This window comes from Plectropomus leopardus, chromosome 12 (genome assembly GCF_008729295.1).
Source record: "Plectropomus leopardus isolate mb chromosome 12, YSFRI_Pleo_2.0, whole genome shotgun sequence".
NCBI lineage: Eukaryota > Metazoa > Chordata > Actinopteri > Perciformes > Serranidae > Plectropomus > Plectropomus leopardus.
Window position 1 is genome coordinate 24,404,878 of NC_056474.1, and position 25,650 is coordinate 24,430,527.

General features: G+C 41.3%; 1 protein-coding gene across 14 annotated transcripts in view; it reads right to left on the minus strand.

Moving 5' to 3' along the window:
• Positions 1-25,650, minus strand: part of LOC121951641 (partitioning defective 3 homolog) — a 314,689-nt gene that overhangs the window by 137,253 nt on the left and 151,786 nt on the right. For 9 of the 14 annotated variants that reach the window (XM_042498056.1, XM_042498055.1, XM_042498043.1 and 6 more), the window contains exons 6-12: positions 19,107-19,198; positions 15,935-16,018; positions 13,031-13,156; positions 9,919-10,334; positions 5,943-6,082; positions 4,889-5,017; positions 1,682-1,717 (exon numbers count right to left, since the gene is read on the minus strand). In XM_042498056.1, coding sequence (XP_042353990.1) covers positions 1,682-1,717; positions 4,889-5,017; positions 5,943-6,082; positions 9,919-10,334; positions 13,031-13,156; positions 15,935-16,018; positions 19,107-19,198 — 1,023 coding nt within the window. The remainder of the gene's footprint in view (positions 1-1,681; positions 1,718-4,888; positions 5,018-5,942; positions 6,083-9,918; positions 10,335-13,030; positions 13,157-15,934; positions 16,019-19,106; positions 19,199-25,650) is intronic. The other 5 variants (XM_042498052.1, XM_042498051.1, XM_042498049.1 and 2 more) reach the window with 2 other exon arrangements.

A 25,650-nucleotide genomic window follows, 5' to 3' on the forward strand; every position in this document is an offset into this window, starting at 1 on the left:
ATCTATTATCTATATATTTATATACATTTCCTAATAAGTTTTTGATAGAGTAGTGCATGTCTATGTATGTGGAATTTATTGTTTCATTTCTTATTTTACTGTTGTATCAAATTGAGACTCATTGAAATTTACTGGTATTGGTATCAATTACAGAATTTTCCTGTATTTTGACATGCCTACTCTAGATCTACTTGAGTTGTAATACTGAGTATTCGCTGCAATCAGTTCCAGGGAATACTGTCAACACTAAACACAAAGAGGGCTCCTCAGCAGCAGTTAGCGGCATATCCAACCAGAAAGCCAACTTTTATTTCTGTTACACTACTGAGAAAACATCATAGTAATGTGATTTTAGTCTTAAAACATTCAAATATCTAGTCATCTCTCACTGCTGGTGAAACTCGGGATGCCAGAGCACAATGCCGCCATGGTTGGCTTCTAAACAGCCAACTAATAATGTAGCATTGACCTCAGTGTTGCCAGCTCTCACTCATGCAAAGCAGCAGTGGTAAATGCCGCTCTCTGCGATCTTTCTGTACTTATTTTAAGACTGGTGGAATGATGCACATCGTCATATGTGAGATGGGCCAGCTGCAGTCACAATAACCGACTACGTCCTGCCATAACGTTCCTCCATGATGAGGATCATCCACACAGCTGGCAGGTACAGCCGCCGATCAAATTAACCGGCCAATTACACTTCTAGCGCGCCGCGCAAAACGCAACCAATTACCTGCACTTGGCCAGATGTAAGCTGGAGGTATGGCCAGATGTGAAGACGAGAGGTCTGCGGTTGGTGAAATACAACTCAAGTTCGGTGAGTAAATGGAGACTTATGGAAATCTAAATGGCCTTTTAATATCAGCAGTAAAGACAGATGAGCTTTGAACAGCCGCTGTGGTGGAGAACCTTTTAGGGTGGTGTGACGGGTAACGTTCAGGCTGTAGAGACGGAGCTGATTCTTTTCTCATGCTAAAACTGCATCAGCTGCCACTGCAGGGTCCAATCTTAAGACTAGGAATGTTTATTTGCATTCAGTGCCCAGGTATTTATGGATGTGATATAGTGGGCCATAGACGTCAAGTGCCTCTGTCACAGATGGCGTCATGTGTCTAAGATGTCAAACTTTCTGTGCGGTGAGAGAGCCACAGCCAGCTCTGGCTGCATTTTCCCCATCAATAAAGTAAAACACAAACTAAACAGACTGTTTGTTATTCACCTCACATGTCAGAGCGAGTCTGCAGCAAGAAGGCCAAACTGACAACCTTATCCACACCCGACGAATAAAGCACACTCCCATGTGTTTCCACCTTAGCTGACAAATACGGCTCTGAGGGGAGTGATGGAGCGAATTATTCTGCAGCAGTCCACACTGATGAACCATGAAATTGTGATTTGTTAGAGCAAGTCTGGATGAAGATTAAAATTAGTGTTACTGACTAACATTTATACGCACCACTAGTGACTTGCACTTTGATTAACCAGCTAGTTTCCTGGTGAAGGCATGCAGACGCTTTTGTTTTTATCCCAACTGGGTGATAACATTCTGTGTTTCTCCTGGCAGAGATTAATAACATCCATGCAAAGAGGAGCTCGGGCTAAATAAAGGAGCTATGGAGGAGGAGGTGGCAGTCTGGGGAAGTGGGTTTAATTGCAGGCTAGTGTTGGGGTGGAGTCTTACCAAATCGCGGGGGCTTTGCATCTGGGGCTCAGCATTCTAGAGGATGGAGGAGGGGGACAGAAGAACCACAGGTAAACAAGCAAAAATATTGAATGAAAGGAACAGTTCAAACTTGAGCACACAAGAAGCTGTGGAAGGGAGGACTTCTGGGTAAATGGAAGCAGTGTGATGAAGACATGGGGATGCAGGATATGAAAATGATGAATCTCAGAAGACAGATTGGTAGTGATTGCTGAGTAGTGTGCGCTCAAACTTATATAGAAACTGTCAGAAACAACTGATACAATCTTCCACTGAAGACAGGGGGGATTACATCCTATTTTTGTAGCCCTACACACCTTAACAGTTTGCTTTACTCTCTGGAGTCTCTCTAACCAGTGTCCTTTTACTGTCCAGCTGCCATAATCCAGACAAGAGAAACTCTCAGTTCATCCAGCTGAGGCGAGCTCACAGCAATAAGCTTTACAAGCAACAGGAACTTCTTTGTGGACCGTTTTCTCCATGAGTTTTACAGATTCTGATCCATGTAATATTAATAAATGAATAAATTGCATGATTTGACGCGGCATTGAACATTTCGCCAAACCATTGATATGTTACATTTGCATCAACACACATCATGGACCAGCGGTAGCATTTATAGGTCTGATACTGCACGAGGCATCGTGGTAGTTAGAGGTTTTTAATTCTTAAACAAAAGCGTCTTTTCTCTGTTTTCTCTGGTCATGTAGCACCAGTGAAAGTAGTATTTGCTTCCTTCTACTTCACTGACAGCCTGTTTTTTTACGAGGTCCCTCTTATAGCAGTGAAATACTTCTTTAAGTGTTGATAAGATTGGTATAAAACATGCAAATGTAATGTATTATTGGCTTGCAGATGACACTTCCAATGCAAACATTTTATTCTGGGAACTGGGCGGATGATAAAAACTTTGTAATTTGGTAAGCAGTGATCTTTGAGCATTTGCACTAAGTTTGGTCACTCTATATACAAGCTGCCCACTACTGCAGTAATATTCTGCATAATTTTCAGGGGAACAAAATTAAATCTACACTATGATTCAAGGCTGAAATTGCATAAGTATAAAATCTGGTGGGAATGATCATCAATCAAACACGAGGCAGTGAAGGACTGCATGCTCTTTCTCTGTCAGTGAAAGTAAATGTGACTTTGTGTTGCGTGTGCATGAATGAATGTGCAATGCATTAATAACAGCATATTGGCATGGTGGTAGCAACTGACATAGCAATTCTTTTGTTTGACTAGCATTAATGTGGAAAGCTCAATAACTACATTTGATATAATGTTATTTTTAGATTTATATTCCTTCAGTAGAGTGATAAAATAAGTAGTCCAGCTGGTCGAGTAAAAGATCAGAAACACGTGTTGTTTACTGCTTGCTGCCTGCGGTATCTGCACGTATGATACAACAGCTGTTGATTTCATTTTTTTATATTACACTGCATTAGGTTTAATATATTAAGCTTAGTAACTGCCATTTTTCATTTATACTCATGTACCATGAAAATATGCAGTTTACTCTTGACTCTTTTTTTATTATTAGGCTCAATTTAGGCACCTAGCTTGTGTTTTTATTCTTATAAAATGTGTGTCATTGCTAGATTTTTGTTAACTTATGTCTCCTCTATCTCTAAAACCCATGAGAAAATGCTGAGCCCAGCTCATAGCTTTGGATAGAGACTGAAGCTGCTCATTTTGTGCACCGAACCTCGTCTCCCCCGAGCGCCATCTCTACCCTTTCACATCACCCTCTCCACCCTCAGCGGCTGATAACCACAGATCAAATAAATCCTACCATCTAACTACCGAGTACGCAGAGTCAGCCGGACTCTCAGCCCAGCTCTAATCTAAAAGATGAGTATCGACCAGAGTGGCAGCTCCTCTCATCTAACTTCGCCCGTGGCGACAGCCAGCCAATAGCCTCCTCTGCATTCCTTGCTGTGATAATTGTCACCAATCAGCCGTTTGATTGACACTTCTTGCAAGCGAATGGCTGCTTGTGGCTCTAATGGCCCCGGTGACTGCTGAGGGTGCTGGGAGAGACCATTTTTATGACAGCAGCGGGGGGATTTAAGGCTGTTTGGGGCCGTAACTCATGTTAGAACTCGATAAGGCGTGTGTTAAAGCCAGCTAGTGGGGGCTGGAGAGATAGCTGAGAATCATTGACCGCCGCTTTGGAGTAAACACTGATGTGATTTAAAGCACGCTCACGCTGGAGAAAAAAAAACTACACTTAAGCCTCTGCCAACTTGTTTTCGCCTCGGCCATTATGAGCTCACTTCTTACCAAACAACTTTGAGGTAGCTCCAGATGTGCGGTAAATCAAACCTGATTTTCTGCAAAGATAATTAAGTGTAACATCTGGCATCATGTAAAACCCCAAATTTGAGGGAAGCAGACAGTTGTGACAAAACATAACAACTAATTTAGCAAAGGTTTACATGAATTATTGGTGTTAAAAGCTGTGAGTGGCATCTGTTCCCACTGAGTGACAGCGGCAGCCTCCAGAAACACTCAAAGACTTGCTGATTGTATAACGTAATGTGTACGGATTTCTCCTGATTGATATTCAAGCCAAGTGTGTTTTTCACTCTCTGCCTACTACCTGCCCCACGTCTGTCTGTTCATCCCCACATCCATCAATCTACCGAGTCAGCTCAGAGGCAAAACACAGCGAGGGAGATGGAAATGCCGAGATGGAGAGGGTAACCTAACAAAGCAAGAGGAAGAGACGAAACCGGTGAATGAGAATGAAAGGAGAGGGATGGGAGGGTAACAGATTAAGAAAGACAGAAATGGAGTGAAAGCAAGAGTGAAAGGAGAGGGCGAAGGAGATAAAGAGAAAAGATTGAGCTCTACAGGTTTCCTCTGAGGCTAGCCATGGCTCGGTAATAGAGAGGAGTGCAGCGGCGGAGCGGGACAATCAATCTGCATGCTCGGATAGCGTGTTGTGTTAGCTGGGAAATGAGAAGACAACACGGCGCTCACTGTGGGGATTAACGGCACTGGTGACAGCACAGGAGGACGCACAGACACACTCTTGCACTTATGCGTGAGCACACACTCTAATCTATACTTATCCATGCACGGGGGGACTGTACATATGTCATGATGTGAAATGTGTTATGCTGACAGGATGAGGAGTTGAAGGGATGTTCTGAAGGAGGCGGAGAATGATAAACGTACCACATCTCGGGGAAGGAAAGTGTCCTCCTGCCGTAGTACCAGTAGTCCCACGGCTCCGCCCATGGGTGTGGCCCTGAGCAGAGACACCACCTCCTCCTGGGTCCGCCCGTTCAGGTCCACTCCATTCACCTGAACAGGAGACACGGTGAAGTTCTGAAAAACGCTGCATTCAGGAATCTCTTGGCCCAAGAAAAGCAGCAAATCCTCACTTTTTTTAATCAAATTTTATCACTTGCTCAAAATAAAATAAACCTGTGGATCAAAGAATTCTAACTTTTGTGCAATAACCACACAGAATCAGCGCTGCAGCGTAATCCTTTATGCAAATGCTTTGCAAGGTGGAGTAATGCAACATCAAAAGCTGTTCTGTCTTGCTGCACAAGATAGTGTGTGAAAACATGTTCTTTGATTTAATTCCAGGATGCTCCATTTCAGTATAAAATGTTACCTAAAATCTCTATTGGCTACACTTTAAATCCAACAGACCTTTTGTTATGGATTTAAGGTGTTAGTACTTCAATTCACTGTCATAGATCATACTAAGTAAATGAAAAGTAAATAAATAAACATCTGTTCATGTATGAATTCCTGTGCTATCCATTTTGAACTTTTCTTGTACTGCTTTTAAATGCCTTTGAGAAGTATTTTAACCTTTGAACTCTTTCTTTCAGAAACACGTGGGAGAGGGTAACCCAATAAGAAATGTTCAAAAAATGCAATAAATTAGTGAACTTAGAGAATTATTTTTTAAAAGCTAGGTAAAAGTATATTCATAATTATCATAATTACATGTTTAAAATTATGTTACAATTATTTTTCTAATCATTTTTAAGTACTTTTTTCAGGCCATTTTCCTTGATCACTTTTTTCCTTTTTTTTTTTTAACTAATCTTCAGGTAATTTTCTTGTACTTTTTAATCAATTTTTTTTTGCAAATTTTTCGTTCATTTCATCTTTTGTTGCTCAGTGACTGCTTCCCATGTTTTTGACAGAAATCAAGCCAATTTGCTCAGGTGACAAAGGGTTAAGCATCGCCACACTTTCACTTTCTTACCTCCAGCAACCTGTCTCCTGCCTTCAGGCGGCCATCTTGGATGGCGGCTCCCCGAGGCAGAATGTTCTTCACGTAGATGGGTGCTGAGCCGCCGATGGGAACATCCCGAGACGTTATACTGAAGCCGAGTCCCTCAGGGCCTGTGGGATGAGAAGAAAGGAGAGGTGTGATGATGGGAACTGGTTTTATCTTCAGGCACACGTTGAATCTCCTCTATTCCCTCTGCACCGCGGCAGCTCGAGCTACTAAGAATGAGTTCATAGTCAGCTGGTGCTCATCAATTACATTATGCATTCGCTTTGCAGTGATTAATAAGTAGCATTTTAGTGCAAATCTCCTGCAAAAACAAAATAGAAACACCACTGGACCACTGTTTTACTTTACAACAAACAAACCTAACTAATGTAGAACAGAAAAGGGGACAATGCATAAGAAGTCCCTCCCAATGCTGTCACATTATCAAAGTTTAAAACTGCAGTACTATACCCGTTTTGAGAAAATAAATCAAATAACATGATACTTAATACCTCTTTTGATACAACAGCAAAAAAAAAAGTACTGTGCACACAAAGCTCTTTTTTTCAAATTAACAACCTGCACACAGTGCTGGAACAAAAAAAAGTCATATACTAACACATTTGTAATAACATTAATAGTAATTACGACTTCTGTTGAAAATCTTATTGTAGATGTTTTTTTTTTAACACTAAAATGTTAACACTAAAATAACAGGGGTGGAAATCACCAGAGGCCCCATGATAGTTGAGTCATGATACAATATTACTGTGTGACGATAGCAGCAAATTACGGCCCCAGAGGAACATTTTGAAAAAAATCAATACTTTATGTCCTTGTATCGATTTTTTCCCCCACCTCTAATAATTAGCAGATATCATATTGGTTTAAACATGTGGTATTGAAAAGGGATCCCGTATAAATACTTTAAATAACCTTTGTCCATCCTAAACAAAGCTTCCAGAATAGCCTACTTGGAGAGAATGCGCTAATGATTCTTTCTCTACTTTCTAGTGGGACCTGGGACTTGCAGTATGCACTGTCTTTAGGTGATCTTATTAATCCATGTTTATGTGTGTGGATGTGATTTTGTTTGTGTACATTTGCGAGTTTTGCCTGCAGCTCCTAAAGAGTGTATCATTACGGACCATTAGGAAAAAGGCCTGCATCTCATACCATCAATAATCCTAACAGACAAACAAATAATTTCCCATCATTAAGCAAGTTAAATACAGGAAATGAAGTGAAATGTGCATCCTGTCAACAGCTCAAGCAGATTTGTAGAGAATTATCAAAGTAGGATGTATTGAGAGGACAGGCAACATAACGCTGTGAAAAAAAAAGTTGAACAATACATGCTAGCATTTTTATGATGCATGTAAGTAAGATCCTGAAGTCTGAAGACTTTTGCCTGATATTTAATTAACACTTACGTCAAAAATGACCCACCACTATGTGTACCAGTATTGAAATGATCTTTTTCCATCTTGAAATCTAGAATGTCCCCACCATGAGAAAAAGTGAAACACTGCCTTTGTTCATATTTCAATGAAAGCTGTACAGCAACAGGGTAAAAATCTTGTCTTAGAGGTCATTTTGAACCAGAAGTTATAAAATCATTTCATCCCACAAAAAACACAAAACCACACACTCACACACGCACACACACAGAAATACATCAGCAAAATCCATGCACACAAACTGCATACTGTCCTCATTGTATAGCATAATATACTATGTTGATAAAGACTGTTATTGTTTCCCTTTTTAAAAAATGCATTAATAAACCTCTACTTTAATAAAGAAAACATTTATGATGGGTGTGTTGTAATAAAAACAAGTGGATCCACTATTAAAAGCAGTCTTTCTGCACTGTGAAGAAGGAAAACCTCAATATTCATGAAGTTTGTGATGATTTTTTTCTTCATGCAAAATAAATTTGAGGTTTAAAATTCAATCATCTGCTTCATTTTGGGGGTTTAGTGAAGGCAGGTTATTTTTGACCCTTAAAATAAGTTACAGAAAGTTAAGACCACACAAAGTTTAAAGCCACACACAGAAAAACAACATGTGGTTAATACACTTTCTAGAGTTATGAAGAGCTTTATTCCAGCACGTCAATGCTGATGATCAACACACTTAAGTCCGTCTATCTCCACCAGCATTTTACCTGACTACACCGAGCTCTGATCAAGGCGCTTTACGTGTGTTTTAGAGAGCTTTTGTAAACAAAATGTTCCGAATGACATTGTCAAACAAAGTGAATGTAAGAACAATAATGAGCATCCTTGCTGTATCAGAGCGCTGGCCCTAATCCTCGCTGCCTGTGTGACTGAGCTGATGCAAAGAACAGCAGAGCACTTAGCTATTCTGTTTCACATCCTCTACCTAATCCCCTTCATTGATGAGCCAATCAACATCCCGCAGGCAGACGAGGTGCGGTATTATAGTCACCGGTAAATGCCTGTGGTGTTCCTGGCTGTAAACAGGGAGGAGGATCTTTAAAACTCCCATTAGCTTGATTAAGACATACCTAAGCAATTTCCTGTGCAGAATGGGATCCTTTGATTGATTTTGATATTCCCCGGGATTTGCGACGAGACCGGTGTCTGATTCGAGCACATAAACAATGCGGGAGTTTAATCTGTGCTCAAAGCTCTGGGCTTAAGATGGTACTCAAAACAACGCAGATGAGCCAAACAGCCTCTTGGGAGTCGCTGTTAATCCCCGCAAATGTCTGCTCCGACAACGGCAAACAAAAGGTGGAATGAGAAAAGATAACATCTTTGACTGAGAACATAACAGATTTCCTGGCATATCATGCACAGAACGCAGGGTTTTTTCTGGGTATTATGACCAAGCCGAGATGTGTGTGAGAGAGAAGAAAAGGCTCGGATGGAGGAACAAGTGGAAATAGCTATCAGCTGGGATGGAATATGCAACAACCAGCTGGGCGTTTTTATGTTTTATGTTCCGACTTGATTCTAGCCCCAAGAGAGGAAACTGATTTGGGGGGAAAACTTCAACGGGCATATGGTGCAGCCCTGTCAGAGTCTTTGCCATAGCATTTGACAGCACACGGGGACCAGCGGCTGCTTAGCAACAAGCTCTCTGGCCCTGAGACCTGGCACCGACACCTGGTATCCTGTTGGCAGAGGTTCGCACCACCTGTGCCAGCTGTCAGTCAACGCCTTCAGTGAGGAGATGTCCCCAAAGTTTTATTCCCAACATCGCCTTTCGTTCTGTACGGTGCACTGGACCACTGTTTGCTGCTCACATCACTATGTTAAACTCTGCATGTTTTTAAACCTTTAACATCATTGTTCACGTTCTGCATGCTTCCACGTCTGCGTCATTTCTCCACAAACGGTTCCTGCGCTTGTTTTTGATGCGCCAGGAATGGGGAAATTGCTTATTTATTCAGTTGGAATGGAAATGTGAGCAACATGCACGGCTCATTTTTGAAAGCTCAAGGATTGCCAAGCATGAAGGGAGATTTTCACGGACCCTCTGGAAAGAATCAGAAGACAGTTCAAAAACAAAATGATGTAATACGTCATGTAGGTATTGAGACGTTTTTCCACAAAAACAAGGGAGAACTTTTTTGATAATAGAAGTTTCCGAACGTGTTTCTAGGTTTGAAGAGTCTACTGACAGTTCAGGTTCCAATTACACAGAGAAACGCAACGTACACCAAAGGCGAAGTGCATTGTCTTGTATTTGCTTTTTGGACAAAATAATATTTATAACGTTTAACATGAGAACAGCTGATCAGTAAAGTGCAACTAGATCAAGAGGAAAATTTTGTATCAGTCCCAAACCAAACATCAGTCCAGTTTGATGTTTGGTTTACTATCAAAGCAATTTCAAAATGTTTAACCCCGGCCAAACTCTAGTTTCAAAAAACCCTGGACTCTCTGGGCACTAAAGCAGTTCTTTATCTCACCCTGCTTCACCTCACCTTTCTTTAGCTGGATGTTGAGCCTCCTCCCAACTTTTTTGGTATATCCTCCTGTTGGCGTCGAGTTCAGCCCCCTCTGAGGCGAGTGGGCGTGTCCTGTCGGTGGCTTGGCTGCAGAGATCGCAGGGTGAGTCAGAGGGGGGTAGCCTTCAGTGTGGTCTGGGTGGGTATGGGATTGAGGATGCGGATGGGAGTGCGGGTGAGTTTGGGAACCGTGTCGGGACATCCTCTGTGGGACGTGGTCCATGCCAGAGACAGTGCTGCCGGTCAGGGAGTCGGGGCTGAAACGGCCTGAGGAGTACGCTGGGTTCCTCTCGGCGTGGGATAACTGCTCATAGTGGGCCTTCATTGATGACGGCACCACGTGGAACATGATGATAGGGGAGCGCATGGCCTGTCGGAACATGTTCTGGGCTCTGTGAGGAACAGATTTGGAAAGGGGATGAGAGAGAGTTGATTATTTCACTGATTTTGGCCTGAAACACCTTTTGTAGCTATTCATGCTATACATTTACACTTGACTGCACTAACTTGCCAAGTGAAGCAGCCAAACTACCTGCCGTTTCTCTCTCACACACACCCTTGCTATATATATATATATAAACCTGTCTTCTCCCACCTGAACATTCTGACATGTTAATTAATACTTATTGCCAGCGTGAGCGGCTCTAAAAGGAGACTGAACCCTCCCCGACAGCACCATCGCATAATCCCTTCATTTGGCTCCAGATGAGGGAGACCTCTATCCGTCGGATAGTTTGCAGAAAATCCTCTTTTAAACCCCTTTTCGGTGTGAGCCCATGTACAGTAGGTGTGAATGGAAACTTATGTCGGCTGTCAGCACCCCGCAACAGCGGAGGCTTGTTAGCACCACCTGTTTCAATAAAGCAGACTTTGGTATGGCTCTTCCTTTGCCCCCCCGACAGCTGCACGGACGCTCGGGTTCTGAATTTCTATTGCTCCCGCTGCCCCCCTGAATGACAACTATAACTGGGCCCCCCGGAGAATTTTGTTGTGAAATTCCAACCCCTTTTTTTCCCAGCCACTTATAACCTTCCCTGAGGAGGATGGTCTTGTCTCGGCATCTTTACGATTTCAGGCTGAATCTAGTAGCAGACAAGATGTGATCTGCTCCCTCATAAAAATACTGTTAAGCAACAACTGTCGATGCTTTTGTAACAACACTATAGAAGCCTTATTCCCCACCCATTAGTTGACTAATGGTCAACATGGTTCAACAGCAGGGTTGGCTGCCACACCATAACAGTACAACAAAATTAGTTTGGGTTATTCAAATTATAGAACTTATTATAAGCAGGCTGTTGCAGGTATCGGACATTTAAATGTATTGCTTTTGAAGTACTTTTCAAGATAATTTCTAACCAAATGTGACCCTTTTTGTCAGTTAGTCACTTGAAGGAAAATAAAAGTAAGTAGAAAAAATGTAGTCCAGTGCAGTGGTAGTTTTTCTGTAGTAATATGATCACTACAGTGAGTTAGGGTAATTTGTAAATCACACACACACACACACACACACACACACACACACACACATATATATATACACACACACACACACACACACACACACACACACACACACACACACACGTATGTCCAGCCCTGCTTTAAAGTAAAACATATTCAGTTAAGTGGCAAGTTACAACTAATTCAGACATCACAAATTTAGATTTTAGACAATTTAATGAATTTTAAAGCCTAATATTTTCTAAAAAAAAAAATCATTTAAGACCTGCAGACACCCTGCTCGCAAGTCCTTAAGGTGATAGTTTTGTTTTGATTTCCTAAAGGTTACCTTGATTTCTGCCTCCACTCCAATACAGCAGAGGTAAATGTTAAAACTCTTTCTACCAAAGTTATAGTCCCCTTTTCTTGGAACTGTTGACAGCATGTTCTTTGTACAACCGCAAATACAGGGACATTGTTTAAAGAGTGGAGTGGAAATTAAAGTAGTGATGAAAATCTCAGAAATAGGTATTTCAAAGCATCAACAAATGAAAAAAAAAACCAACAAAAAAAATATCTACAAGATTCATGCTAGATAATAGTTTAAAAAAATCTAATTTCTTCATTTTTTAAAGGTCCAATGTGTAGCATTTTCAGAGATGGTGTATAGTATATAACATTAGTTTATAATCCTCTGAAAATAACAATTGTTGTTTTTTGCTACCCTTAGAATGAGCCGTTTATGTCTACATATAAACAGTTTTGGTTGTATATAGATATAAACAAAGCTATTATATGCAGTATATACTATATGTAGTTCCCAAATGTGCAATCTGCATCCTCACTGCTATACGTCACTATATCCTACACACTAGACCTTTAAAAAAAATTGGGTGAACTGTCCCTTTACATTTTTGCACACAATCCAGACACAGACAGAAATACATCATCATAATAAACCTGTATGTGCTCATAGGTGGGCAGTTCCTTACATAATAGTGGCCCTATATGTATATCACATATGAATTGCATACTGATGTTGAAAACATACAGACATTTGGTAAACATTTATGCTGACAGGTGAGAATCAAATCAAACACATATATGCATCACTGGATTTTTGAAATTGTATTCAGCAGGTGACATTATCTATGTAGCACGAAGGCATGCAGTGTACAGAAAAGAGGGAGGGGAGTTAGCAGGTAGGTTTGGTTACGCTGGTAATGAAAGCATGTGAGCAGAGCTGCAAAGCAGAGGCTGTGAATGTTAGGAGCCTTATTCCCATCCCTTCCAATGGAAGGAGTGAGAGAGGTGTTACAAAGGAGTCCAGTGGAGCTGTTACTGAAACACAGGGGAATAAAGGCTGAGAGGATTGCGGGGCCGCTTCAGCGATTGGGGGTGCAACCTACAGGAGTTAAATAGGGAAAGGTTAGCTTAGCACAGTGACAGGCAGCAGATGAGCCTGTGCACTGGCAGGAGGTGCAGAGAGGAAGGTCAAAGAGGCATGAGGAGAGAGGATAACAGCAAAAAGAAGGCTTTAGGACCGCAGCTATGAGACGAGGAAAGAAGGTCCGGAAAGCCAATCACACAAGAAGTCCAGGGACCACCAGAGCTCAGCAGTGGAGCCTGTGAGCTGCTGTCTTACTGTTCAAAGCGGATGTTTCGCAGGTCTCCGTTATTGATACGGACGATACAGTCGTTCTCCTGGAACAGGCCCTGTTGCTCGGCCTTGCCTCCTTTCTCCAGACGCTTGACCAACAAGCCAAGAGTCCTGAAATGTTCAAAAGGTCATGTCAAAAAGATACAAGATGATGTGTGTGGATTCAATATGGATGCTTTGCTGTAGCCTGGTCAGAGCTGAGGTGGAGAGTGCACCATAGGATGATAGACTGGACTGGAATTTTAAGCACTGTGAGTTTCTTTGAACACAGTAACACTTCGAAAACCCTGCCAAAAAAGTACCCACAGTTTGTGTGCAGTCAAAAAAAAATTTTCTATACTTGTCTGTGCTTGTGGCTCACCCAGAGTCTTTGTATTTTTCACTCTAAGCTTTTTTGACATTAAATGCTTTGTTGTTTTGCTGCTTTTGTATTACTGCTACTAAAAAAAGCCATCTTGAATACAAATATTCCCATGGTCAGGTGGCAATCTAAGAATCAAAGTATGCTGAGTTAATGAAAAGCTTTTTCGATCAGAGTACGAGCTGTGCTTAATTGCTGCCTTTGCTTTATCATGTGGTTCTTGGAAACAGTGCCGTCCTGTCATTTGCATCATCAGTGCACCAATGAGGCTTATGAGAGAAAGCAGTCACATCACATCAGGGTGCTCTGGAGGCTGTGTGGGGGAGGCATCTATTCAAAGGCAATCAACGCATTGAAAAACTGCCTCTCTGCCGGGGTCAACGCTTAAAGGTTTTCATTTTTTAACCCCTAGGATTACTGCTACCCTTTTTTAAGCAAAAAAATAAACAAAGTGCTTTCAGAGAGCGACAGAAAGCAGCATCATTAAACTGTGATAGCAGGCGAATAGGAGTAAGGCTGGTCTATCGCTCTGTAGCACTTCAACCATGCTGAGCTGCAACCGTTGTCGCCCTGTAATCCAGTGTGGCAAACTGGCTTATGCTTCCCCGCACAGCCGCAGCGAGAGGCTAACTTTACCTGAAAGAGCGCTTTGCGGATTAAAGATCCGAGTGTGTGGAAGAAAATCAACCGCGGGTAGGAAAGACGGCACAAACCTAATCGAGTCTTCCTCGGTATATAGTCTGTGTCCGTGTGTATCGGGGCTTTTCTGAGGTAGTCTGAGCGAGTGTCGCCTAGGTAAATTGGGTTGATTTTAGGGTTTAATACTCGCCCTCGCCTTGGGCTTATAATTCAATATGAATGGAAATGTGATTACAGAGAGAGGGCCAGAAAAGTTCAGGAGTTGAAAAAGTTCAGAGACAATTCCACTGATTGAATTTGAGTGGGAACACAATGCGATTTGCTGTGGAGGGGCTATTTCTCTGATGAAAGCCGGGCATCTTAATCTTGGGATAACGCCCGCCCTGACATTTCCCCAATAAAAGAAAAGTGCATTATAAATGTGCTTTTAGGTTGATTAAGTCGGGCAGTGAGAAAAGTGATATGATCTTGATTTTCAATAAAGCGCGACAGTGAGTTTGGAGTCGCTGATCGTGTTTGTGAGTCTCGTGGCACAGTCATACATAAAGAAAGTTGAGTCGTTTGTGGGGCTGCAGTCGACTCTGTGCCGGTGGCACGAAACAGCTTGGCAAGATAACAAGCGTTAGACCTATCTCAAACTGGTTTGCACTGGTTTTACATACTTTTAACATTCTCTCAGTAATGAGAAGGACCTCCATGTAAATGTCAGCTTTGACCAACTTTTCACTGTTCTGAGGTTTTTTAACTAGATTCATGTTTTAACTCTGTAACGCTGCACGACTGGGATCACAAGCTCCAACACTGCCTCTCTGGGTGTATTCAAACCAGATGTGGAATTCCTCTGATTCCTTCGCAGCTTTGTTCCAGCTGTGCATGTGTGCTTCTGAATGTGCTGCAGGTATGTGCGTGTTGTGCGCACTGTTCAACGTATCCTTTGTAACAAGCAAAGCTGATGTGACAGCAGCCACAGAGAAATATGACGGTCACCTGCAAACCCTAAACAAGCATGATTGATCACTGTAAACTGGCAAATAGCTTCATGATGCAAATCTGGATGAGTTTGTGTGTGTGTGTGTGTGTGTGTGTGTGTGTGTGTGTGTGTGTGTGTGTGTGTGTGTGTGTGTGTGTGTGTGTGCATGGCATTGGGGTTTGCGTGAGTGTTGAAGTGATCACACATGGGCATCAAGGAGGAATGTCTGGTATGTGTGTTTGCGTGTCTCAGGTGAGGCGGCACACTCTCCTTGCAGACCTCAAAAAGCCAGAGCGAATACATCAAAAGCTGTTTTTTAACAGAAACCAAATTCAACAAAAACATTTATTTTCTACAACAGTCTACAGTATGACTGACACATCATGAGCTCAGGGGGCAAGTGGGCAATTTTGCTTTTTTTTCCTTCTAAAAGCGTCTGCCATGAACGACCAGGGTTGCTAGTTGAAGCACAGACTAAATGTAGAGACCAAGGAGAAATACACTAACATGATTTAAGAACAAAAATAAAATCTCATACAATTATGTCATCAAGTTGTCATTGATATTTGAGATTTGTTGATTGATTCAAGACATGAAATCATGCAAGAAAACATTCCACTAAAAGTTGCCATCATCCTCTGATTGGCACAGTAAAATTAAATCATTTGCATACCAGTTTCTTTATCTGAAATATAAATAATGATGACAAAGCCTGTCTGATGTCACCAAACTGCTTTAACGTCTTGGTAATGGAAAAAGTGGCCACATGGTTTGACTTAGTGCGACAAAAAGTGCCAATGAAAATGCCCTCTACTAGATGTGTTTAAGGCCCAGTGGACACCATGTCTGTCTGTTCCCCTCCTTCACTCTCCTCTAGTCTGTATGAAGAGCACCCTGGCTACGCTCTGGATATTTTTACCTGCGGTCCCTGCCACTGAAAGGCACCACGTGGATTCCCAGGGGCCCACCGTCGTTTGACACCTCCACCAGTTTGACTATGTCTCTGGGAGACGGTGACGGATGAAAGAAGGAGAGACAAGGGTGGAAGGGTGGAGGGAGGGAGCGGAGGTGGTGGGGAGGAGAGGAGAGGAGAGTGGTGACACCATGTGGGGGAAAACAAAACAGAAAATGAGATGATGATGAAAGAAACAAGATGATGACAACAACAGAGTAACGCCAATAAATAAAAGCAGAAAGCAAAAGGTGCTGGAGGAGACTGACAAAACAGAGACAATAAAACAGAGCAATCCAAATAAATCAAACACATGTAAGGGATAACAAGGGACACTAAAACCCAAACACACACAAGTTTCAAATCAATCTTCAAAGGGTGTCATGAGAGACTGAGAACTTTTTCTTTTAGCTTTTTTTTAAGGATGCACCTGAATTGAATTGTAAAATGCTGTATATTTAGTTTTTGCTGGGGGGAAAAACTCAATCCTAGATGTTGCTAAAGTGTTTAACACACATTAATATTCATTAAATGAAAATAAAGTGACTTAGTGTCACATTATTAGAGCATGTCTGATGTCATTCATCCAACGTGCAGATTCTTGCGAGCCTGGGAACCAGACAAATCTGCAAGCTCATGTTTTATTTGCTCTGGCAGATGTGTGTGGTCTCCCTCCAGTTCAAACACATCCTACCGGACCAAGCCTTAGTCGGCCAATCGCGACCGTTTATCTAATATGACGCATGGGTCAGAAAATGACTGACAACTTACGGAGCCTTCCCGCCTAACACAAAACAAGTGGTGACGTAATTCTTTCGCAGCCTCGTGCCAAGGACACTACTGCGAGCATAAGTCTCAATTTGTAAAGAGGAGTGCCACTGAGGCATTTTGGAAACCAATCAAGATGGCTGTTGGTGATGTCTAGCTTTCTATTGAAGTATTATTTTCAAATTCTGACAAAATCAGCAGTTGTCTTTGGACATATTGACGCTACTCCATTACAGCTCATCTCTGCACACTGTTGTCTGTTTACATTTGGCCGTCACTCAACAGTACATCCCATGTTTTGTTGTTTTTTTAGTTAAAGGTCTTTCCAGGCTGTTCTTATTCCCAAATCACCAAATACAGCTGCTTTTAGACGCTGCTTTTGTGGTATGCCGTTAGTCTGTCAGACGGCACCTGATGCAACAGTGCAATAGGCATACGGGCGGCATCAGTTCATAATGCAGCTGGACGGCAGCTGCCGCAGCTGTATGATACACCCCTGGACAGAGTCAGATTGAAACGATGCTGGTGACAAAGTGATATAAGCTTTTTGTTTTTTCAAAACCTCTTTCTTGCCTTAACGTTACGACATGCTTTTGTTGCCGAAACCTAACCACCCACTTTAGTTGACGTGCGACATTGGTTGCGGTGTCCCGGAACATCAACGGCAGACAAAGGAAGATACCTTTGTCAACATGGGATAAGAACAGGGATGTGTCAACATGGGATAAGAACGTGTTGGTCTATCCAAATGCATCCAGTTGATTTACGGCAGTTGATAATGTCCCTTGGAAATTAAAAATGAACTGAAAGGTTTCTGACTAACTCGCATTTTAGTGTCGGTCTGGTGATGCCAGGCAAGATTTTTGCAGCTGAATTGTACAAACTACAAGTCAAAGTGTTCAAAAACCACGTTAGGTGCATGAGGCTCATCTTCACACTGTTGCCTCAGGCAAGAGACAAGAACCATGTCCTTGTTTTCTTTCCTTTTGTGTGAAGTTGTAGAAATACAGAACACCAATTTTAGCCCACTACAAAATACAACAGCACAATGTTTTTGAAATTCAAGTAGGGACAGTTTAACACAGTTTTGTACATTTAAGGTTTAAATGTCTGCACAGATGGTCAGTGCTTGATCCTGGAAACTTGAAACTAAATAATGAGTGTAAATTTGCAAACCAATGTGCATAGTTGAAAAAGAGCAACAGACTTAAGTGTGCAGAAATTCAAACTTTATCTCCTACCTAGACAGATGCATTTTAGATGAAGCCCTGGGTTGTATATCATTTTATCGCATTTATATATGGATGGATATTGTGGATGACAGCCTTTGACCTTTTGAAAGCATAAAAGAGTTTCAGCTATTCGCTTTTCTACAGCAGCTTTCTTCACCTGTTCAGTCTATTTGGCTGTAAAACATCTATACGCAGGCACATTTCACAAGATGCCAAATCTAATCGGCTCACAGCTTTGATACAATCACTATGATTAGCTCGGGGAAAATGGGCCCCTTGTTGACAACTAAGAGGCGGGAGAAGCCAGAGTCTATGGGAAATCATAGGAATAATGACAATACCGTACCTGCATATTAAACTGGAAGCATGCAACGGAGCAAAATAACAAAACAAAACACAGTTGTTAATAACAGGAGCTGAATGGGTTAGTGCGTGGGAGAGCTCTGATGGCGAGACGAGGATCATTTTGCTCCCACAAAAGAGAATTATGCAAATCAGGAAGCAGGGTTGAAATGAGATTTTTCTACAAACAAACCTGGATTACAATGTAGAAGCTGCTGGTCTGCCTTTAAAGCAGTTATTATGTAGAGAAAGGGAGGAGAGCTGATTTACCCCGGTCAACTTTGAAGTGAAAATCAGGTCTAAGATAACTTTAATTTTCATAGTTTTGGCCCTCATTCCTCCTGGTAATAATTAAGCTCTTTAAGCCAATTGCAGAGATCTGGGAACACGGCAACAACACCGTCTGAGCGAGATTCTGTCCAGTGTTATCGTGACTGAAATGATGGCCAAAATACAAACGAGGACCGGGATTGTAATAACAGAATTTTGCAGGTGTGGTGAGCACAAAAATTGGTTTCATTCCAAATATCCTTTTGGAAAAAGCTGTCATCTGAAATTTTAACACAAAACATTTGCACGAAACAACTGCAACAGTGCAATTATGAATGTTGGAGTTCATTTTTAGAGCAGAGGTGTTAGTTTTCCCCAAATGGAGGAGATCAAATTTTGGAATAAAATTGTTAAAAATTCAGCAATGTGATCACCAGTCACTCTAGTGTCGGCAGGTTATTGAGTTTCAGCAGGACAGTGAGCACACAGAGAGGCAGAAACTGGGGATCTATGACTGAAGCACTTACTCTAATGACCTCACAGGGGTGTGGTCCATGCAGGAGTCGGCTCGACCAACCGGCTCGATCCTGCCATTTTCGTCTTCTCTGGCCTCGTCCTCCTGGAACAAAGCGAAAAGAAGAATTGAGGTGGTTTCAGAGAGCATTGCCCCTGTTCTGCATCCGTCATGACCTTTGTTTCCTGCCCTTGTCTCTTTCACATTCAAACTTATTACCCAAACCTTCAAAACGTATCGTTCAGCAACTAAAAGTAGGCTGAACCGCAAACCTGATGGCGCCAAGACGAGCAGGTCGGAGGAGGTCTCCCACAGGTGTAAAAATACATGCCCTTTAAAAATTCTTCAAAATTACATTGCCTTTGTTCTCCTCACACTCAGTACGTGTCTGAATACTGAGGCAGAGACTCATGACATGTACACACAAACACACACACTCACGCACCCAGACAGGGCGCTGAGAGCAAAGAGGAGAAAAATGAGAAGCAAAGAAAGAAGGTCATTAAAATTTCAGGGCGACACCGGAGAGGAGAAATGAGCGAGGAGCAGCAGCAGCAGCAGCGACGCAGGCCTCCCCGGCAACCGGCCGCCTCATCAGTATGAAAATGAGTCTGCCGTTACTGTGGCTGCCGTACGGTTGCCATGACACTTTGGGTGCCTGGAGGACGTACAGCTACAGGGCAGCGTGTGAGTGTGTACATGTGTGAGAAAGAGCGTGCAAGGACCTCTGACTGCTGTCTCTCAGTTTGGAAGTCTGCAGCTAAGAGTGTACAACAGAGAGACTGCAAGCATCACTCGCAGCTTTCTTTGACGGACAGAGATGCAAATGTGCGAGGCAGATAGCTGTCATATAAAAATGATTTCGAAACATGAACTTATCAAAGTTCATTTTTTTTAATTTTATTTAACCCATGTTTAACCTAGTAAGTCCAGCTGAGATCAACAATGTCTTTTTCAAGACACCAGCATAAGAAAAGTCACAGAAAATATTCATAATAATAACACAAAGATATAATTATATGTAGAAATATTTATATACCTCTGCACAATGACAAGTACCAACAGATTCATTCACACTTGTACTTATAAGAGCTTTATAATCAGGCAGAGGGACTAGTTCCCTCCGTTTCAAATCTCTTTGGAGGCAATAGTTTATTTTAACATTAAATTCACTATAAAAGTGAGCCCTATGTGGGTAAGCCTCATAAGAGTGACTATTCTGATCCTTAGTTTCACTTTCTCCACAGTTATATATTCAAGTGTTGGTGACAACTATAGAATTCTGGTTGAACGACTGAATCCTTTCCAGATGGAGGTCCCTGAATCTTATGAAATGGGGTTTGTGACCTACTGTGTATCAATTTAGGGGACCCTGACACAGAAAGGTTTGTGAACCACTGCTCAGCAATCATGAGTCCCAGCTGTGCAAGATGGAATTGTCCCTACAGGCTTCCTTATAGTGGATCAGATGTTCCATTTCAAAATGAAACCAAACTTTTCTATGGATATTGGTTTTTCAGCTTCGAAAATGGCCAAAATTTGGCCTGCAACAGCAGGTGGGGCATGCTGTTTTTACCCGAGTTGATTTTTAGAATATGCCTTTTGCTCTATACTTTCACCATGTAGTTTTGTTGAGGACTTAATGGCGTCTTCCGGTTAAGAGAAGTGAGGAGTCAGCAGCAAATAAGAATAGAAAACAGTCAGTAAAATTGGTTTCTCAACATTATGAGAAATTTGAGCATAATCATAAATGTGCACACAAAATATTAGGCTGATTGGTCCAGTACTAGTCAAAAGTAGCTGCAGACACACAGATACACACACCAGGGTTTCAAAGACATTCATTTATTTGTGGCAGCCCACCACATTCAAAAAACATCTGCTGTCATGTATTGAATTTATATTTTTGGAGGTGGACTGTTCAAAGAAGTGCTTTAAGAATATACAGCATATATACTGTTCGGGTATTCATGGCACCACATTTCCAAAGAAATTCAATTCAATTTAATTAAAGAAAATTAAAAAAACAACCCAACTGACCTCCCATTGTCAGGCATCATAGATTTAAATTCTTTGGAAAACAATGCACACTCTTACTTAAGGAGACACACACACACACACACACACACACACACACACACCACAATTAAATGCATGACCCCCTCCAGATAAATATATATAATAAAAACAATAAATAAAGAAAAGCTGTCACTCCAAATTGCCTCTGCTGCTCCCAATCCACCTGTTGTTATTCAGCACTCACAAACTGAATATTCCTCACCAAAATACGACTATAGCCCACAAATGTCTCATAGAAGAACATTAAAGTGTTCTGCTGTGATGTCTTGATAATGGACTTAAAAAAATAAGAGCATATGTGGAAGACTATAAAGAAGACATTGTGGTTCTTCAAAGGCATTTCTCGGATCAGTGGACAGCAGCGCTGCATTTTCTACAGCATCACAAAGAGAACATATATATAAAATATATTAGCATTTATAGTGAGAACACTGCCAAAAATGTGTTTCACTATATGGTGCAAGCAAATTATTTATTTATAAGTACCGTATGGACCCTTTTCTGTTATATTTTAAGTACGTCAGAGCCCTGCACCCATGATCATATACAAGAAGACACATTTTAAAACCACAAGTCAGATAAAGACAAAGTCCTGCAGACAGAGAGAGCATTACAGCTCAAAGAGCCTCAGAAACACATCCAACACTTCTCAATATTTGTCAGGAGACAAGGAAGTGAGGGTGACGGACATCGGAGAGGGAGAGGAGTCGCTATCTGAGGAAGCGCAAATGAGACCGGCATTCATCACAGCACACTCAGGCATCTCACACGCACTTTATTTCAATACACACCATCTCTGAGGAATCTGGTTGCACACTGACAATTCTCTTCTACAGTCAGACAGAGACGGGGTGTGTGTGTGTGTGTGTGTGTGTGTGTGTGTGGGTGGGTGGGTGTGTGTGTGTGCGTGTAGATACTGAAGGAAAAAGGTAAGGTGACTGATGGAGATGGAAGTAAAATTAGAATAATAAACTGAGACACATTTATAAAATAAAAAGTTTGTGGTAAAGAATGTATTTACAGAATGTTATATTCATCTACAGCAACTGCTATAGGTCAATATATCTAATCAATTCTGGAATAATATAAAAAATAGGCCAAAAAAAAAAAAATGCATCTAATGCAGCGGTTTGGTTTGTCTCGACTTCCCACACACCCTGTTGCTTCTTGTCCAAAGACAGATGGACATAATGGAAGTGTGGGTCAAAGAATCCTGACTATTACTCATGGAGTATCTGTGGTGGACATCTCAATGGTCTCATGACATTATATATATCCAAGGACTTTTAGAACTTCTCATCCATGTTGTCTCAAAAAAAGCGAGTTTATAAAAAGAGAAGGGAAAACACGCCTCCATTCAGTGTTGATGTTATATGTAGACCAGTGAAGCAATAAATCCCTCAGTGCGTGCTAAGCTGACAGAGAAAACTACATTTTCAGCTACAAAATCCGTTGTTCTTGCTGTAGAGAGGGTCACTGACAGTGACGTACTTAGAGGCAGAACGAACTACAAGCGCAGCCAAGATAGACCCTCCTTGTTCTCTTCACTGGTATTACAAACACGCCTCATTCCAAACAGTGAAAACTGCAACCCTAAATACAAGTGCAGAAGATATTACAGGTGAGGATACATTTTCCAGTATTGTTTTACAGTGTCTTGGCTGATTTGGACATTCAGCTGTGTTTATTGGAGCCACAGTCCACAGTATAAGGCTGTGGCTGCATTGACTGTCCTAGAAATGATGTTTTTCTGTAGGTCCACAAGGAAGTTAGCTTTACCCTGGTTTCCTCATCAAAAAGCCAATAAGATTTTTCAGTTGGATTCTGTATCGCTGTAGAAAATAACCTCTGTGGTAAACAAATGTTAATGATACTTACACCTTTCGTTCAACAAGATAATCTTCAGAAATCAACGCCATTTTTAGGATTTTTAAAAATGCAATCGCCACAGGTAAAAGGCTTATGTTGTAAGGTTTTAAACTAACTACACTACAGTCACAGAGCCACCGCTACGAGGTTGTAAAGCCGTGTTTGGTGCGACTCGGCTTAAAGATGTTTTGTGGTGTCATTTAGCCTTAGAACAAAATGTGAAAGTCCTTTTAGCTTGTGTTAACCACAGACCAAACCAACCGAAAACTCATAAAAAACAGACTGACAAAGGAACCGAGGGTGCTGAAATGCTAACTGAATTCCCAGATAGTCCTGGGATAAGAGGATAGCCCACAATGCATCCTGGTATATGTAAGCACGGCCAGTAATGGTCCCACAACAATTATACTGTCAATAAAGCATGCACTGAGTAATTCATTGCTTCAATGGACTACATTTACTATCAATTGGATACCCACATAAAGGTGATAAATTTTCCCTTTAAGGACTTTTTTAAACTAATTTTTTAAAGACAAAATGAATTGGACTTCAGTTCAAAACCTTTAAATATAGGAACATTGAGGACTGACTAAAATCTTTAATTGTCAAATGAGCACATCCATCTGCTGATGATTTTCCTGTGATATGATCAAAGACTTCAGAGCAGGTAGATATTGGGTCTTGTGGTCAGAAAATGCAAAGAATATGAATCTTGCTTTGCAGTGGCTGTAAGCAGTGGACAATGTCCTGCGTGTTGGTTTACAAAACATCTGCCATGAACATATAAGTCAAATGGAGCACAGTATGATGTACACATGCTAAAATGTAGCATGGTCTGTTGTTTAAATTGTTGGTTTTGTTTTCATTATCTACGCAAGCTGGTTACTTTCATCAACGCTGCATCCGTTTCATATTTGTTGCTTCTAAAAATTAGTTTCCCCACAGAAGTAGAAAAGAGAAAAGCAGAGCAGCAAAGGGACATAATAATAAAATACTACTGGCTTCTTCCCAGCATTAGCAACAACTTGCGCTGACTCGGGCAGTTTGATTGACAGATGGACCAATCAGCTTTTACTTCACCCTCCACAGTCCAGAAGGAGACACTCAAAAAGGCACCGCCACACTTTCCCAACCGCACCATCAAGACGTCGCCCATTCCCGTTCCTGGGAGGGGTCCACACGAGCAGAGAGATAGATAGCCGCATTAATAATTCAGGGCTGAGTTGGGGGGTTAATGGCCAGCAGGCAGACAGGCCGGCAGGTAGGAGGACGAGCGGCCGATGTGTTTTCCAGCCGAGTCATTGTTTGTTTCCTGGATGTGGAGAAGGAGAGGCAGGCGGGCAGTTTTCAGGCCCGGGGGCTCATTAAAGATTAATAGGAGAATCCATTGGGGCCTGTCCTTTCTATCTCTCAGACTAAATGAAGTGGTCTGCGCCTGCTGTGTATGTGTGTGTGTGTGTGTGTGTGTGTGTGTAAGGGAGAGAGAGTGAGTGGAGTAATGCTGCACTTTAATGAAGTGCTGCCCGCTCCCCTTTCCTGCCACTTTGACCACGCTGTCACATACAAACTGATGTGAAGGTGTGCATACAGACACACAGGCAGCGACGGTGAGCAGAGGTTAGTTTGCAGGGACGGAGTTTGGATTTTTAAAGATGCTGACAAAAAAACTGCTGAGACAAAATGCAAACATTGTGCTGTTGAATATATCTGAAACGTTGCCTACAGTTTAAAAAATGCAAAAAAATTGGATCATATTTAGCAGGTTTCCAACAGCTTAAAGCAAATGAAATACTTTTAAAGACTTTTTTTAAATGCAACTGGAGATTAAATTTGAGATCAGTTTTACAATAACTACATTGGGGGAGAAAAAAAAGATACTGAAGACAGAACTATTTTATGTCGGAGAAGTACTCTAAGTAAAATACAAGACTTTCTGTAATTTTATAACATATGGCGCTGCATTAATTGATGTATCCAGGACACTCAATGTGACATGGTGATAGTTTTCTTTTTTTTTCTAGACACATATTCTCCTGTTAAATAATATGGAGATCTAATTGGGTGGGTGGAAGGTGGAGAGGATCAATGCTATTAATTTAGTTTTTGCTTATTTTTAATCTTTTTCTGCAATGTGATGTGTCCTTGCTGTAATTACATATGCATATCTTAAAACTATATCATTTTACAAAATGATCACAAAGCAAAACTGAAAAAACCCCCAAAATAAAACATCCTTATCATTTATTGGCTATTTTATCACTGGGTTTGTGTGTCTCACTCTGTACGTCTCTGTATGTGGGATTTTTTTTTCCAGTGCCTTTATAACTAAGATTGATTTGGCAAATTATCTGACTACCAATTATTTTGAGATTTCACCATGCAATGCCAGAAAAAAAGCAATTCATAAAATCCTTTTTCCAATGTCTTTGCATTTTTAAGACTTAAAAAATGAATTTAGGAAATTTTAATACCAATTCAGGCCTATTTTTTTAGAATAATTTAATGAATGCCTTTTAAGACTTTTTAAGGATCAAGATGAACCATGTTTAGTCATTTGTGTCATCGTACCTGGATCCTATTATTTCTTTGAAACAGCATTCAACTTTTAA